The sequence below is a fragment of the Rattus norvegicus genome, chromosome 8 (assembly GCF_021556685.1).
Source record: "Rattus norvegicus strain SHRSP/BbbUtx chromosome 8, alternate assembly SHRSP_T2T, whole genome shotgun sequence".
NCBI classification, from domain to species: Eukaryota; Metazoa; Chordata; class Mammalia; order Rodentia; family Muridae; genus Rattus; species Rattus norvegicus.
This window is the reverse complement of record NC_141541.1, coordinates 29,203,544-29,219,136: the sequence shown is the minus strand read 5'-3', so window position 1 is coordinate 29,219,136 and position 15,593 is coordinate 29,203,544. Positions and strand designations below refer to the sequence as shown.

Below are 15,593 nucleotides of genomic sequence, written 5' to 3'. Positions count from 1 at the left end.
TTCTGCATGGATCTCTATTCCTGTAAAGATGTGGGTTTTTGTAGTTACTGAAGCAGATTTGCAGATGTCTGGGTGTCTGGGTGTTCACGTCCTCACACGGTAAATATGAGCCGGCCTCTCATTGGTCATGCTTTAATTGCCTGCAGTGGAACTCTGTGTGTGTGTGTGTGTGTGTGTGTGTGTGTATGTGTTTTCTCTATAAATCCTGTGCCTCCACAACTAAGCTGACCACTGAGTATTTTTATTCTTTCTGATGCTGTTGGCAAAATGATTTGTTTTCTAGATTCTTCTGTCAGATTGTTTCTTGTTGGTATGTGGATACTTGGTTGGATTTTGTGTGTTTTGTATCCTGTTACTGTCCTCTGTTTTTAACACTTGCTATTCCTCCTTTAGGCTTTTTTTCATTCAAAATTGTATCTGTGGCAGATCTTACCCTTCCATTTCCAGCTTGCTTCTGATGTTTTCTTTCGTGCCTCTCTAAGTGACAACTTCTTTGAGGGAGCGATTTTAGTCTCTCCCTGAGAGCGAGTGTGCTGTGACTTCTTCATGCCTGCCATCTAGCACGTGAAGGGGATCCATCCTGCCCCAGTTTGTTCAGTGTGTCTAGTTGGATGATGTCGAATTTTGCCAAGTACTTTTCTCTATCAATTGAAATGATCTTAAATTTCCTTTTATTCTCAAGTTGTAGATATATTTTTGAGATGAATTTCACACACAAATGGACATATATCAAAGGAAAACAAAACTTTTAGAATAAAGGATCAGCTTTCATGTTTAAGGATCTTTAAAATGATAAAGATGAGTCTTGAAGACCTACAGGAGATAAATGATAAATACGACGGGCATAAGATGTAGGCAGTAAGCACAGAGACGGAACAAAGATGGAGAATGAACTGGGGACTGCTTGTCTGTGTTTGTTCCATGTGGAGCGTTTCCCTGTGACACATAAGAAGAGCATGCGGGAAACCACTATCCAATGAAGGAGCACAGTAGACGTAAGCAGTTCAATTCACACCACACACCTGTGGAAGGCTCTGGCTCATACACTCAGTATTTCCCCTGGCGTAATGGAGTAGTACTTTAAAGAAGTAGCACGCAGTGTGTGTCAGCAGCATCGCCCTCTCAGATTAGGGGAAAGAATGGGTGCAATCCTTTTGTATAACAATTTGTCAGTATTTCGTCTTTTGATTTGAAATGGCTGCATCTTGGCCCATCAGGTTTTCTTGAGGTAGGGTTAGGGTGAGGGTTAGGGTGAGGGTGAGGGTGAGGGTGAGGGTGAGGGTGAGGGTGAGGGTGAGGGTTAGGGTAGGGTGAGGGTTAGGGTGAGGGTGAGGGTGAGGGTTAGGGTGAGGGTTAGGGTGAGGGTGAGGGTTAGGGTTAGGGTGAGGGTGAGGGTGAGGGTGAGGGTGAGGGTTAGGGTGAGGGTGAGGGTGAGGGTGAGGGTTAGGGTTACCTATAGGGATGCACTGGCAGGTTCATAAGATGCATCCAAAAGGTCCTTGCCGTTTGCGCCACTGATGAGGGAAACAGTAGACGCAGAAGGCAGATGTCAGGTGTTGGGCAGTACTAAGGGGAGTATACATTAGCTGCAGCTCGTGTGTGCAGTGGCAAATGCTTTCTCAGGTCTTAGTGAATTAGGTTGGTTTGGATTGATATGGGAAGCTTCTCTCAGCGTGTTAATAGCCAAAGCAGAAGAAGATTCTATGGGTGAGTGGCCACTTGGGACTTAGGAGAGAAATATAACTGATTTCCTAGTGTTGGTGTCTGGGAGGGTGTCCAAAAAATGGCTGGTGATGCCCATCTTGGAGTGTGGGCATGGGAGGTAGAGCGAGCTGGGTTTGCCTGGCAGCCCATTTTGAGAGCTTCAAACTCCTTCCATCATGGCAGCAAACAACGTGAAACTGAAAGCCCCATTCTTTCTTTGGGTCTGTGCTCACTAATTGTATTTCTTTTGGATTTGCAGATTTCCCTTGTGCTTTGTTTTGTGTTGATGTTTGGGAACTCGATGTTACTTACATCTTACTATGCATCCTCTTTGGTAATTATTTGGGTAAGTATTCCTTTGGCTGCTTTTTAAAACAATATAATTTTATACATGTATGCAGTGAAGTGTGATCACGGATTTCCCATCTACCCTCAGCACTCCATCCCAGCTTTACCTCCATTCTTTTCCTTGATAGCTCACTAGTTTTAGTTAATCTGTCTTTGGCTGCTTTAGAAACAAATAGTTTCACTTTCTTTATAAGTGGCTTGGGATTCATGAGCAGCAGGGTCATATGAAGTATCTATCAACTTTATGTCTACCTGACAGAGTGATGAAGTTCTCACTTGGAAAGCAGAGAAAATAAGACTCAGTGAAGTCACTGTGAGAAAGTTCCCAGCCTCCCTCACCGTGGCTGCCCGTGCAGCTCTCTTTCTCCCTCAGCTTCTCTAGTGCCTGCTTTGTTCATGGGCTCCTAGTCAAAGGTTTCTGTGCTTCTTAATTTTTCTTTTCATTTTTCCAGTTTAACTATAAAAGACTTGTTAAATTTAGACTCTTGTGCACTTTAGAAAATGACTTTGATTCCCAGGCATTAGTGGTACATTGTTGAACAAACAGAAGTTCTTCCCTCCACCTGTGGCCCATGTGCCTGAGACGAGCATGGCGCTCCCCATCGGAGCGCTTCCTGCCTTTTGAGAAGTGTCCTTCATTCACTTGATTGCTAGAACCCATTAATAAATTCGGAGTCTTAAGCTCCTGTCTCACAAGTTGCTACTTTAAATACCATTTCCAAGAAATGCGCTTTTCCCGCCTGAGGCGCTGCCTGTCCTCTTCAGCTGAAGCATGTTTGGCCGCAGTCATGGACATGTGCTGATGCTGTTTTCAACCCTAACTTGAAGTCGCTGTCATCGTGCCCAGGACTAAGATTGGCAGATTCTCTAATGTATGTTTGCCAGGTTTGAAGTGTGTTTTTCTCTCAGGTCATACAGTGTAGGGTTCATGTACCTGGATGACAACACAGAAATATTTTGTTGTTATAGTAAATCTCATGTATCGTTCATCAGGTAAGTCAGGAACTTTTAGCTTAAAGGGAACCTTAAAATTTTGAAATTTTATAGGTAAACCATATATAAAATAGAGAGCTACAGCTTTTGTATATGCTGATTTTCTTTTCATTTTACAAGCTCATTGAAAGTAGGATTTCTAACGTTAATTTTCTAAAGGGATGCTTTGAAATCACTAACTAACTGCATATGTGGACAGGGGATGATAACTGTGAAAACTCTACAAAACAAAGCAAAAGGCATGGCTGTGGGAAAGAAATTGGTAAAGAGAGGGGACAGGGTCTGAGGAGATGAGATGCACGAGTCACTAGGATGTGTCTTATATATGTGTCGAAATGTCAGATAACCAATAAGGAAGTCTATCACACGGTGAGTTTTATATTCTTCAAAGCCTTAATTATGGAGAATATTATTACTTGAGCTTCTGATATTTATTTCTGTTCCTATTTAGGGCATGCTGGCAATGAAACCACAGTTCCTAAAAATGAATGTGTCTGAACTCAGCTTGTGGGTAAGCAGAAACCTGTGCACTTTTTTCTTCTCCAAAATCTAACACTGGTTTGTTTTATGCTTTACTTTTATAGGAATTATGCACAGGATGCAAGGGCCCAATATATAAAGAGCCCTCTGGGTTTAGTAGTCCTCTGAAGTTTTATTTATTAATCCACGTTTCTTCTGAGGAACAAACTGGTGTGACCAACCCCACCATAGAAGTCGAGCAGTTCTTGTTTATATCGCTGATAAGCATAAATACATTTTTCTGGAAATGTCTTATGTTTTCAGTTTTTATTTTTTGTTATAGTAGCCCTTAGTTTCAGAGCAACAGGCATTTTCCCTTGGAGAGTGAGATATTGTTTGCATGGGAATAAAGCATTTGTTCTGCTCAGTTCCCCAGGCTTACAGAGGAAGAAGGAAATGAATTCCGTTTACGTTCTCTTCTGTAGGTTATCCAAGGGTGTTGCTGGTTGTTTGGGACGGTCACACTCAAGAGTCTGACTTCCAGGATCTTTGGCATTGCAGATGATGTAAGTGGACTTTTGCTTAAAATTGAAAGACTTGAACAGGATCCAGTGGGCAGAGAATAGATTATGGGATTATTAGAGTACCATTACTTAAGCTAGATCTCAAGGTGTGAAGTATATATTATTTTCTCTCTTCAATGACAGAAAATCAAAAACAGTGTGATTGTGTGTAGTTTTTAACCTCTAGAATTAAGACAGTCCCCCTTTAGTCCATGTCTATGTTACAAAGATGTAGAAAATGTAAAGAAAAACTCTGGAGATTAACCAGTTTCTGACTTCTTTACAGTCTCCCTTTAAAACTAATAGAACAGTATCTTCAAAGTCATGGCCAGAGACCTGCCCTTCCATCTTCTCTGTGATCAGTGTGTGTGGGGCGTTTGTTTATATGCCATTATTCCTAGTAAGAGCTGTGTCGGACTTAAGAGATTTTGATATGTTTGGTTAGGACAGAGAATGAAATGATAACATTTCTGTGTGCTCAGATGTAAGGTTATCCTGGGACTCTGAAGCCCAGGAACCTTACAGCTCTGGGCTGCTAGGGGAAGGTGGGGAAGCTGGAGAGGAGGCGCTGCCGCTGTGGACAGCTCTGTGGGACAGCTCCTGCAGTGGTGTTTCACTTAACTCTAGGCTGAGGCAGGAAAGGAGGAGTCACCACCATTGAACAATTCCTGATGCTGGCAGTAGGCTGAGGCAGCAAAGGTGTCACTAGTGTGGACAGGTCCTGAGGAGCAGCTCTCCCTGAGGCAGGAAAGGCAGTGCACCATGGGGGACAGCTCTTGCACTCCTGTGAGGGCTGGCTGAGATGTTGTGGTGCCACCATTTTGACAGGAGCCGCCATTTTAGACAGCTCCTGTGAGACATTTTACTGCAGTAGCCGTAGGCTAGGACAGGAAGAAGGGGCCTGTTGCAATGTGACATCTTTTGTGGGCCAGTATCTCTTCGGTGCACCACTAATGGACTACAGTTTCTGTTTTATTTAGGATTCTTATGGATAGTTGCTTTATTTATTTGTGTGTGTATAGAAACATATGTGTTCATGGTGCTTGTGTGGGTGGCTGTGGCTGAGTAGAGCTGGACATGAGGTATTCTGTTCTATCACTTTCTACCTTACTCTTGAGACAGTGTCCCCCACTGAACCTGTAGTTAGGCTGCTGACAGCAAGCCCCTCTGGTCTCACCCTTGACAATGCTGGGCTTTCAGGCATGCTAGTCTCATGCTCTGGCAGTGAGTGCTAATGTACCTCTCTCCTTGAGCCATTCCCTAACTTCACTTTGCTTCCTTTATTTTTGATGTTGTGATGAGCATATTCTCACTTGGGGGCCTCCAGCAATTATATTAATAAGAAAGGTAATGAAGGCTGTGACAAAAGAGTGGTACATTTGGGAGCACACAGGAGGAGAATCAGGAGCATCTCTGCAGATGAGAGGAGAGGACTGATGGAGTCAGTTTGGATGCAGAGGATGGGAAGGAAGGCAGTAAAAAGGCTCCAGGCTCAGGCAGACTTTGGTCCTTTCTGTTGGAGGACAAAGTAATTAGGGCAGATTCAGACTGAAGACATTGGAAACATTTCTGTTGTGGCCTAATGTCTTAGTATATGGTCAGTGAATATTTACACACGAGGTGACCTGAGCTTGGCGAACATCGCTAGAACTGCAACAGGGAAGCTACAGCAAGGGCTGCTGTATCCTGATGTGCTCTTGCTAAGGAAGCACATGCCAGGCACCCAGGCCTGGAGGGGCTGTGTCTTTCCTCCTCCTCTACTCATTATCCTTTTGGAGGAGCCGGAGCCTGTGCCCGCACCTGTGCCCGCGCCTGTGTCCACACATCTATCCGTTCTCTCTGGTGAGCTAGCAGGTGTGCGGATTCACGTATTTCTACTTTGCAAGTTTTAAGTAGGACTCATTTCGCCAGTAATGAATTCTAAAGCTTTCAAAAACAAAAACAAATAACCAACCAAACAAGCAAACTAAAGCCCACTTGTACCTCCCAACATGTTCTTTTCAGCAGTTTTATGGTTCCTTAGGTTTGAATGGCCATATTTGACCTGTGAAATCTCACACAATTTACCTGAATTAAAGGAGCTTTCTCAGGATAGTATGCAGTCCGTGTTCCATAAGCTTTAGTTGTTGTGGTCATGGTTAGTATTGTGATTTATTGTTATTGTGTGTACACACACACACACACACACACACACACTCTCTCTCCATTCTTTTCTCCATGGATCCACTTGTGAGTCCTTGGTTTGCTAGGTTGGCTCAGGTTGGTGGATAGCGCTGCAGTGCATTGAGCTGTGAATGATTCTTCGTTAGTTCATTTTAATGGTGTTCTAGAGACTGCAATGCATATCATAATTTTAAATAATCAACGGAGGTTAATGCTGGCTTATTCAGGTTTTATCTATAAAGCCCTCACTTTAGAATCTCTCTCTTCCTCTCCTTTGCACTGTTGTCACACACTGACCCCGTGTCTTATTGCCAGCTGCGTGAGTTTGGATTACTGCGCTGTCTGTAATAGAGAGGAAGAACAAAGGGGGTCATCGCCTTTTGTGCGCGTCAACATTTTCACCCCTTTTATCACCTTTCTTCTTGTGTTTGAGGAGGCTTGTTTCCTTTTAACCTATAGGACCCCATTTTCTAACTTTACATAGCCAGGGCTCTTAGCAATAGGTTTATCCAGTTTTAGTTTTGTTCCTCTGTTTGGTTTTGGTTGTTGTTATTTTTTTTTCTCAATTTGCCAGTTACAGAATTGTCTGTTGGTTGTAGCTTCCAAAAACCTAGCCTTTGTTATTTCTAAGAAGGCAATCAACATTCTTCATTAAATATTGATAAAGTTTCCAGTCATTTTTGCCTTCTGTGCCCTTTGCCTATTCCCTGTTCATATCACCTTCTTCTCTATCTACTGTGGGTTTGTAGAAAGCATGAACTCTCTTGGAACTCTCTTGTATATGTTCTCCAGGGGTGTGGGAATGTCTCCATCCCTAGATGGTTGTGTCATCTCTAGGTTCTCGAGATAGCGTTTACACCTGCTCACGCCACTGGGATGGCACTTTAGGCTCTGGCAGGATAGCCTCCCTCTTTCATTTCCTGCTGGTGCTGATTATGGTGTTTCTAATGTTTCAAAACAGGTCCCAGTGTCCTCAAAGAGACCATGCCATTGACTCAGCAAACTAGAGAATCCAAGGTGGTGTTGATGGTGGGTGGAGCAGCCTAGGCAAGAGTGCCACAGATCCCCATTTCTTCAAGGAAAGTTAGTTTTTAATCAGCAAATGAAACTTGATGGCTGCTAGGTTAGAAGACTGTGACCTGGCTGTTTGTGACACTTTTGTCCAGTTTTATAGCTGCCTTGGGGGAGGGAATGTCTGACTCTTCCGGATCCAGACGTCCCCACATTCACTGGCTTCCTAACTGACCCAGGGTTGTACATCTTCCCAAGCAAACCTCACTTGTTCGTTGTGTTATTCTTTCTTGGTAGAGCTGGGTTTGGCTGGCTAGTAGTTTAAGCATATTTGCCTTTAATCATGAAAAGTATAAGGTTCTTTTTCACTTGTAATGATTTAGTCTGATTTGAGTTTCAGGATACTGGTAGCTTCCCATGGCTTTGAAGACAGGTTCACTCTCTTATTTTCAGAGAACATTTGGGTAGGCTGGCATTTCCCCCTTAATTGTAGCCAGAGAGCAGCAGTGAAGCCTACAGCACTCAGGATCTTCTCTCTGTGGAGGTTTTCCCTGCCAACTTGACAGATTGCCTTAGGAACGTGGTCATCTGACTGGAGCTGTGGCTCGTGCCTTCAGGCCCACTTTGCCCCTTTTGTGTGTGCCGTCAAGGGAGTGTGCTTTAGACGAGTATCACTGAACCCAGCTAGCTGAACTTGCATGTGCAAGTTTTACGTATACCGTAGGTGGGAAATGGTCCTTTGTTATTAAAACTACTACTTTCCAACATCTCTAACTTGGCAGGTAACATTGTATGTCTACTGTGTACAGCATCATGTACATTATGCAACCATTAAAAGCAGCCTGTCTTGTATGCTCTGACCACCTCTCCCCTCACCTCCTCCTCTCCAAGCCAATTTTAACCACACTCTTCTGTGGAGATTAGCTTCTGTGGGGTCCATTGGCAAGATCAAGCATGTAGGAAGATGCTCGGCCCTTTTGATGTTACCACTCTTATGTTCTAGGAAGTTTGTCTTAATTGTTCCTGTAAATAGTGCTCTTCATATACTTTCTAATTTGGCATTTTGTGACTTTCTACATGATCTAAAGTTTATTAAATTTTGGCTTATTTATTTTCTAGCAAAAGGATTCCTAAAGCCATTCATAGTTATTTTGTAGTTTTACTGCATTTATGATTAGAAAAAAATTATATGAAACTTTAAGATACTGTTATGACTTGGAGTGTGTGTGTGTGTATGTTTATACACATACACTTAGAATTTTTTTTTTACTTTGCTTAAAGAGAGTGTGTCTGCTCTTCCTGTGAAGCTGATAGTCCTTCTTTATGGACATATTACTTACATCCTGTGATTTGTGCTGTCTTTTATCTTCTGCTCCTGGAGGAGTGCTTATCACTTCTAGTGAATGCCGTCAGCTCACCTCTTTCTCCTGCAGTTGTCATACCCTCTCAATCCATGCCAGTCCGCATACAGGCAGGCGTCATTTGACTCTGCCATTCACAAGTTTCTGTGAATCTCCATGTAGGTTTTTTTGTAGTGCGTGCGGGGGTGTGTGTGTGTGTGTGTGTGTGTGTGTGTGTGTGTGTGTGTGTGATGTATGTGAGGGGGGTTGGAGTTCTCTCTTTCTGGATTCTGGGACCACAGACTTCATTGGTTTGCATGGCAAGGACCCTTACCTGAATCTCACTGGCCCTGGAACTTACTTTTATGAGATGTTGCAGTTGCTGTCCTAGGTTTTCTGTCTCAAACTTCCATTGTTCATTTTCACTTCTGCCTTCGTGTGCATTTATCTTTTGGAGACAGCATAGTGGAGTATTTGTTCCCCTCAGCCAGTCTGAGCAACTGTGCTGAAGTCGGATGGTTTAAGCTCTTTGTGCAGGTGGCACTTCCCTTTTGCTAGGATGCTTCCTTCATTCTCTCTGGGATTTGTTTCTGTATGCTGTTTTGTAACCTCCCTTCTGGCTTCATGGCTCTACCAGCGCCTGCCTCTCTCTCTCTCTTTCTCTCTCTCTGTCTGTCTGTCTGTCTGTCTGTCTCTTTTTCTCGTGGATCTACAGTCGTCCTTTCTCTCTGACATCTCCTATATCACCACATCCCCTTCATCATATGCTCTGCTCTCGCTGCGACTGCCTGTTGTGTGGTGGCCTTAGGCTTTCTAATCTTTGCTGTTTTAGATAATAATGAATTTGGAAGTTTGGTGAATGCCTTATGTCTGTGAGCCTTCCTTTTCTTGTTCACAAAATGAAGGTGGTTGCTTGCTCTTTATCTTTTGTGGGGAGGACTGCACACAAGCCCATGTTGATTGATAGAAGAAGGCGCCTTTTATACTACTTCCTCCCATGTCAGCTACCTTCAAACAGTTCTCTAAAGCCCTTCTCAGCCTTCCCTCTGTGCTCCAGGCTCGGTTTCCAGTGTGGTGGACAGGAATCTGTATAAGTTCCTGCCAGAACTTTCAACCTCCTGGTAGAGGGCAAGTTGGGGGCTCTTCCATCAGCTGTAGTGAGCAGGAAACCTGCAGGATAAAAGCCTTGGGCATCGCTGAGTGGGCGGTAATGGACCTGGGTAAGAAGCTTTGGGAGCCGACATGTGCTGGAAGAACTAGACACAACTGTGAGGTTGCAGGAACAGAACTTATCTTAACGAAAGCCTAGAATTGGAACAATGGACTTTTTCATGCGGCAAAAATTATTTTAGGTATTGTTAAGATTAAAATGCAAAATTATAATATTTAGCTTAGTATAATGATTCCTGACTGTATTCCTTTCTAGGCTCATATTGGCAACTTATTAACATCAAAATTCTTCAGTTACAAGGATTTTGATACTTTACTGTATACTTGTGCAGCAGAGTTTGACTTCATGGAGAAGGAGGTAAGACATAATGTCCAGCTTTCTTCCCTTGGCTTTGGCCCTTTCCATTTTCATACGGGGGCTACTGTTTCAGGGTCTCAGTGTGCGGCTGTCTCAGAAGAAGAATGCCTCGCAGCTCAATGAAAGCACCTCCCGTTTGTATGTTTATTTGTGCCCCTTTCCATGGCGGCCATTTGGAAACCTGATTCAGACCCACAGTGCTTGAACGAGTGAACCCCGAATTGCCGATGGCCTCTTTTCAGGGCTACACTTCTTAGTTCGCTTGGGCCCTCTGGATCTTCCCCTCCACTCATGTATGGGGATTTGAATGATCTCATCGTGTTTAAATATCATTGAACACAAGTTTCCGTACTAACATTTCTCTTTTGAAGACTTGATTCAGGTATTTGATGATTAGAGGAATGCTAGCGAGTGGGTAGAGGGTTGTGGAACAGAATCCTGCAATGTTGGTTAGTGGTTTTGGAGGAGCACGGCTTATTCTTTATGCTATAGCCTACAGGTTCTTCGTATACTACAAACAGGTATTGTGAAGACAGAGTGAGAGTTCACATAGTAAAATGCTTTAGTCTCACACGTGAGATACCTTTTGCAATACTTGAATAAGCTAGTTTGTTTCAGCAAGCGTGTCCTTATTAGTCTTGGAAGCACCACCATTTGCATTCCTTTATTGCTGTCTATACCTGATACATTTCCTTGACGCCCATATGTGTAGGAATGTACTAAACTGGCCACTACTTTATTGACACGTTCATTACCCCTGCAATACCACTGTGATAGTTAATTCTCTGTCCTGAGTGCCAGGCTAGCAGCCTTCAGTGTAGACTCTGGTGTGCTTAGTCAAGTATGCCTTGATGACTCTAATTGCACGTTGGTCTTTATTTATCCTGGTTATGACATTGATATATGAAAGCTGATAAAAGCTATACAAATGGTAGGAAAAATCAAAGGAAGGGTATGGGTATCTCTTGTAAGATCTTAAAATACCAATTTATAGAAAGCAAGGTTTCTTTGGGAAACTGGTAAAGAAAATAGAAGGTAAACATAACAGAGAACAGATGTAGGAGGGGCTGGAGACTACGGAGAACATCGTGCGTGCTGCTCTAACCCGAGAGTGGCCGCTGCAGGTCTAGTGAAAGAGTTCGCGTATTGAGGCATAGCATGGCTTCATTCCACATAAGGCTGTTTGCAGTATGCTACGCTTGTGCATCTGAGTCAGGGTCTGTGCTGCTGAGGCCGCTGAGGATCCGGCTTTTGAGGGAGCGCATGGCGTATATGGTATTGTCTGTGTGTAGTAGGAACAAAGACAAACCTTAAATGTTAGTTATTCCACAACATACTTCCAAACTGACCCGGAAAGATGCTCAGTATATATAACAGAGTGAACACAGGTGATCTTACCTGTGATTAGCACACAGAGGTATAAGAGCTGTATGCCAGCGGTAGCTGGAGTGGCTGATAACTGAGAGCTACACAGGACTGTGCTACTAAATACATGGCTATAAATGTTTCTGTTGTTAAAGTGTAAAATCTAGTTTTATTACCTTCATAAGCATTGGCCATTATTCAGCATGTATTTGTGTGTAAGAAAGAGAAATGCACTAGATAAGAATATGCATAAAATGTGGGAGGTAGCTTGTCCATGTAAATAAATAAACACTGCCTACTTGGGATGAGCAATGAGAGATCTCCAGACAGGCAAATAGTGTATAAAGAGAAGAATCGAGGTGCCTTTCACAGGAGTTTTGGAAACTGCATTTTTAGTGTTTTCAACCTAGCACTGGTGAAATGTGTTTCTATGGAAACGTGCTTTAATTTCAATACCAGGAATCAGTGCACAGGTTGGACTCTTGGTTGGTGAAGGTTTGTATGAATGTTCTCTACTTATGCCTTTAGAAATTCACCTGCCTCACCATTTGAAAAAAAGTTTTGTTTGGCTAAAACATTTCCCTCTAACAATTCTGCTCCATTGTAGACTCCACTGAGATACACGAAGACACTGCTGCTCCCGGTCGTTCTCGCCATCGTCGCTGCCATTGGTAGGAAGGTGCGCTTGCCACTCAGAAGCCTGTTGTAATCGTATACACTGTATTTGTAATTGTAATCGTAATTGGCTTTGTATGGTAGTTACAGTTATCTGGCTATAAGATAATCTGATAGTTTGTCCTGGTTTATTGAAACATTTAGTATTGTCTTACTGATGGCCTTTGATACGAATACTTAGATCTCTGTCCGCCTAAAATAGACCCAGGAAAGAATCTGATCATGCATTTTGGAAGACCTTTCTGGATGTCACAATTGACCCAAATACAAATTTATTTACCCATGTCCATTGGCTAGATTTTAATACTAAGTAATATTTCCAAAAATATTTAACACTTTTGCTCTTTTATATGATATATGAGCAGTTTCCAGTTACAACTGAATGGGGTTTATTATTTATCAAAAAGAATTGGGAATTCAAGTGTGTTGGTGAACTGGATAACTTGCTTAGACTCCATGTTTACTTTGATAACGAAATTCTAAGCCCTGGTGTAAACTGGGCCTGAGAAACATCACTCTTCTATGAAGAAAAGCAGGAGTGAGACTGTTTTCAAGTAGTTTGTGATGGCTGTAACTGTGTAGGACTTAAAAGATGAGATTAACGTTCAATCGAAGAGGATAGGACAAAGCCTGACAATGATCTCTAGTGATTTGCATTAGCACAGTGAATCTATCTGTGGGATCTCCTGTACTGTAATTACTCTTCACATTGGGTTTGTACTGGACTCTGCACTCCAGAGTATTTCCCCATGGTGTAATTTGATGTGTTAGTCAGTGTCCTATGAGGCAGACAGATAGTGCCTTGCAAGATCAGATGTTGTTAGCAGCTCCCTTCGTGCCCGCTGTCATACTAGACTCCGGCTTAGCTCCCTCCTCCTACAGCAGGCCTGGCAGCACCAACTCTCCACCTGCTTCAGCTTCTGTCAGATTACTCAGTTTCACTACGTGGCAGGCTCTGAGCTCGCTTTGCAGTTTTGCACTTTGTTCATATTTAATAATCCTCAAACATTGTCAGATATTGACCATTAAGAACCTATTTAAAGACTACAGTGGTCGGCACGTGATGCCTACCTGGAGGCAGATGCAGATGGATGTCTGTGAGTTTGAGGCTGTCCTGGTCTACATACAAGTTGTAGGCCAGCTAGAGCTGCACAGTGAGGTGAGACTATGTGCAATAAAACAAACGAGACTGCAGTTTTGATGGCAAGATGTGATGAAATATCATTGCATCAGATGAGTGAAGCTCCACTGTGTAAAGAACAAAGGATTCAAATCGAAGCTGGGTAATTGTTTTCAAATACGAAAAGCCTACCATTTGGAAAATATGCCTACCTTTGGTGCCTGAGAAATCTGGTCAGTGGTAATTTCTGGAGATAGAACATTGGACCAGAAATGCATAGATCAATGAGAAAGGTGTTAGAGACTGAGGCAGCAGCCCGGTAGTTTCTTCTAGGGGATAAACTAAGGCATGCACAAGATGCTGTAGGGATGTTCCTGCTGGAGACAGGATGTTAACAGGTTGCTGTCTCTGAGCCATGTGGGTAGTTCTGTGTGCCTGATTAAGGGAGGCCTTGCTATCACCTCATGTGGGGGAGGAGCAGGAATGAGTATCAGTACCATCAGTGCTTCTTAACCCTCACCCCTATCTTCCCAGAGACAGCATTTCATCCTCTGGGCCTGTCAGTCACATCCTAAAAGGGGTATTGGAATTTTCGTAATAGGATTGGTGACTATTAGACAAAATCAAGGACTGTGCTAGTATAAAATAACATTGAAATTATTATTTCCTGAGTGTTCTCATATCATAGGGTGATATCATTATACAGCAAGGCAGGTCCAGGATAAGGCAAAGCCTATCACTGAATGAGGAGGAAGGGTAGGTGGGGAAAAAGTCTAGGAAGGAGAGAGGAGGGAGAGAAGTTGGGGATCAAGATGGAGACAACAGGCAGGATGATCCAGATGCAGGTGCACTAGGTCAATTGTATCTTGTCTAGGTGGGCGGTTATATCTTTATTAATTGGCATGAGTTTATTGTGTGGATGTATTGTGGATTGAGAATTTAACATGTAAATCTGATTGTTGGGTCTTGACTTTACTGGGTAGTTGGGAGTTTATTCTTTAACTACCAGGGAGCAGTTGCTGGGAGTGTGGGCAGAGTCCGTGGTTGGGAGCCGAGATAGGCCAGCCACTGCTGAACTTCTAGAACCATGATTTTGCTGGGACCAGAGAATTTGTGGCTAGCAGGGAGCCGCTGGAAAGGATACTAATCTCAGATGAATTAGCGCTAGTTCAAATGGCCCCATTGGAACTAGGGACCACCAGGGTATGCATCGGAATTATATTAAGGGTTTTAACATTTATTTTTTTATAACAACTTTTCTAAAGTCTTTAAAAATCCATTTGCAGATTATTAATGATATGCGGGGTGTCATAGCTAACCAAGAGACAGATGTAAGGTAAGTGTGCTCCTACTGTTCTTACTTCCATGCATTGAATATTTGCTCTACTGTGCACTTCTGTGCTTGCATATTGTATGCTCAGCACTTCAGAAGGATGCTCTCAGCTGTCACCATTCCCTCCCTGTGGAGGAGTCTCGGCTCTGCATTCATTTATCAGAACTCAGGCAGAGAAGTCTGACCAAGCCCCCTTCGCCTTCCTTCCTGGAGGGACACAGAAATGCCAGTTCAGCAGAGAAAATCAGTTGTTCTGTTTGGAGACCATTTGAGAAATAAACAGAGAAATATAAAACTAGATCCATTCCTTATTTTCTGCTCTACTCTAAGAAGCAATATTTAAATCATAGGTAACCAACCATACCTACAGATTGGCAAAGAGAATGTACTTGTAATTAAAGAAATGAAAGCCTTTTCTAAAGGATGTAAAACTTAGATGCTGGGAAGGTTGACAACATCAAACAGAAGAACTTCAGTCTGATAAAAGATGCTAGAAGCATTATTGAACGGAAAAGAATAATTGCAGAAAATATCTGTGGTATATGACTCAGGACTGATAACTGGTAACAAGCATACAAAGACCCAGAAAAAGTAATGGGAGCGTCTCCATACACACTGGGAAATGAGCGCAGGACCTAGGAAAGGGAACCAAAAGAAGAGCACGTTTGTATTTTCCCTCTCCGTCACACTCATGCCTAGGGCCTTCTCGTCAGTTAATGATGGTAAGCTGTCCCTGTGTCTGGGTTTGCAGGAGTTGAACCCTTGTCCATGCACTGCACTCCCTTTCAGCCCAACCCTTCACATAGCCAATAGGGAAGAGTAGTCGTTGAAAGGGTATTTACGCATGACTCATAGGGGCTCAGAAAGGCCTACAGTCTTGTGACGAAGACATTTTAGATAAAACTAAAGTCTTTCTATTTACCAGATTAGTAAGAATTGGCAATGACCAGGGCTTGCCCAGCTGGCAAGAAACACACAGCGGGCCCCCCTT

At 43.0% G+C, this 15,593-nt stretch overlaps 1 protein-coding gene across 6 annotated transcripts in view; it reads left to right on the top strand.

Moving 5' to 3' along the window:
* Dpy19l1 (dpy-19 like C-mannosyltransferase 1) overlaps positions 1-15,593 on the top strand; it is an 88,459-nt gene that overhangs the window by 57,037 nt on the left and 15,829 nt on the right. For all 6 annotated transcript variants that reach the window (NM_001429803.1, NM_001191791.2, XM_087561782.1 and 3 more), the window contains 6 exons: positions 1,964-2,050; positions 3,497-3,556; positions 3,990-4,070; positions 10,008-10,109; positions 12,082-12,153; positions 14,556-14,605. In NM_001429803.1, the coding sequence (NP_001416732.1) occupies positions 1,964-2,050; positions 3,497-3,556; positions 3,990-4,070; positions 10,008-10,109; positions 12,082-12,153; positions 14,556-14,605 (452 nt within the window). The remainder of the gene's footprint in view (positions 1-1,963; positions 2,051-3,496; positions 3,557-3,989; positions 4,071-10,007; positions 10,110-12,081; positions 12,154-14,555; positions 14,606-15,593) is intronic.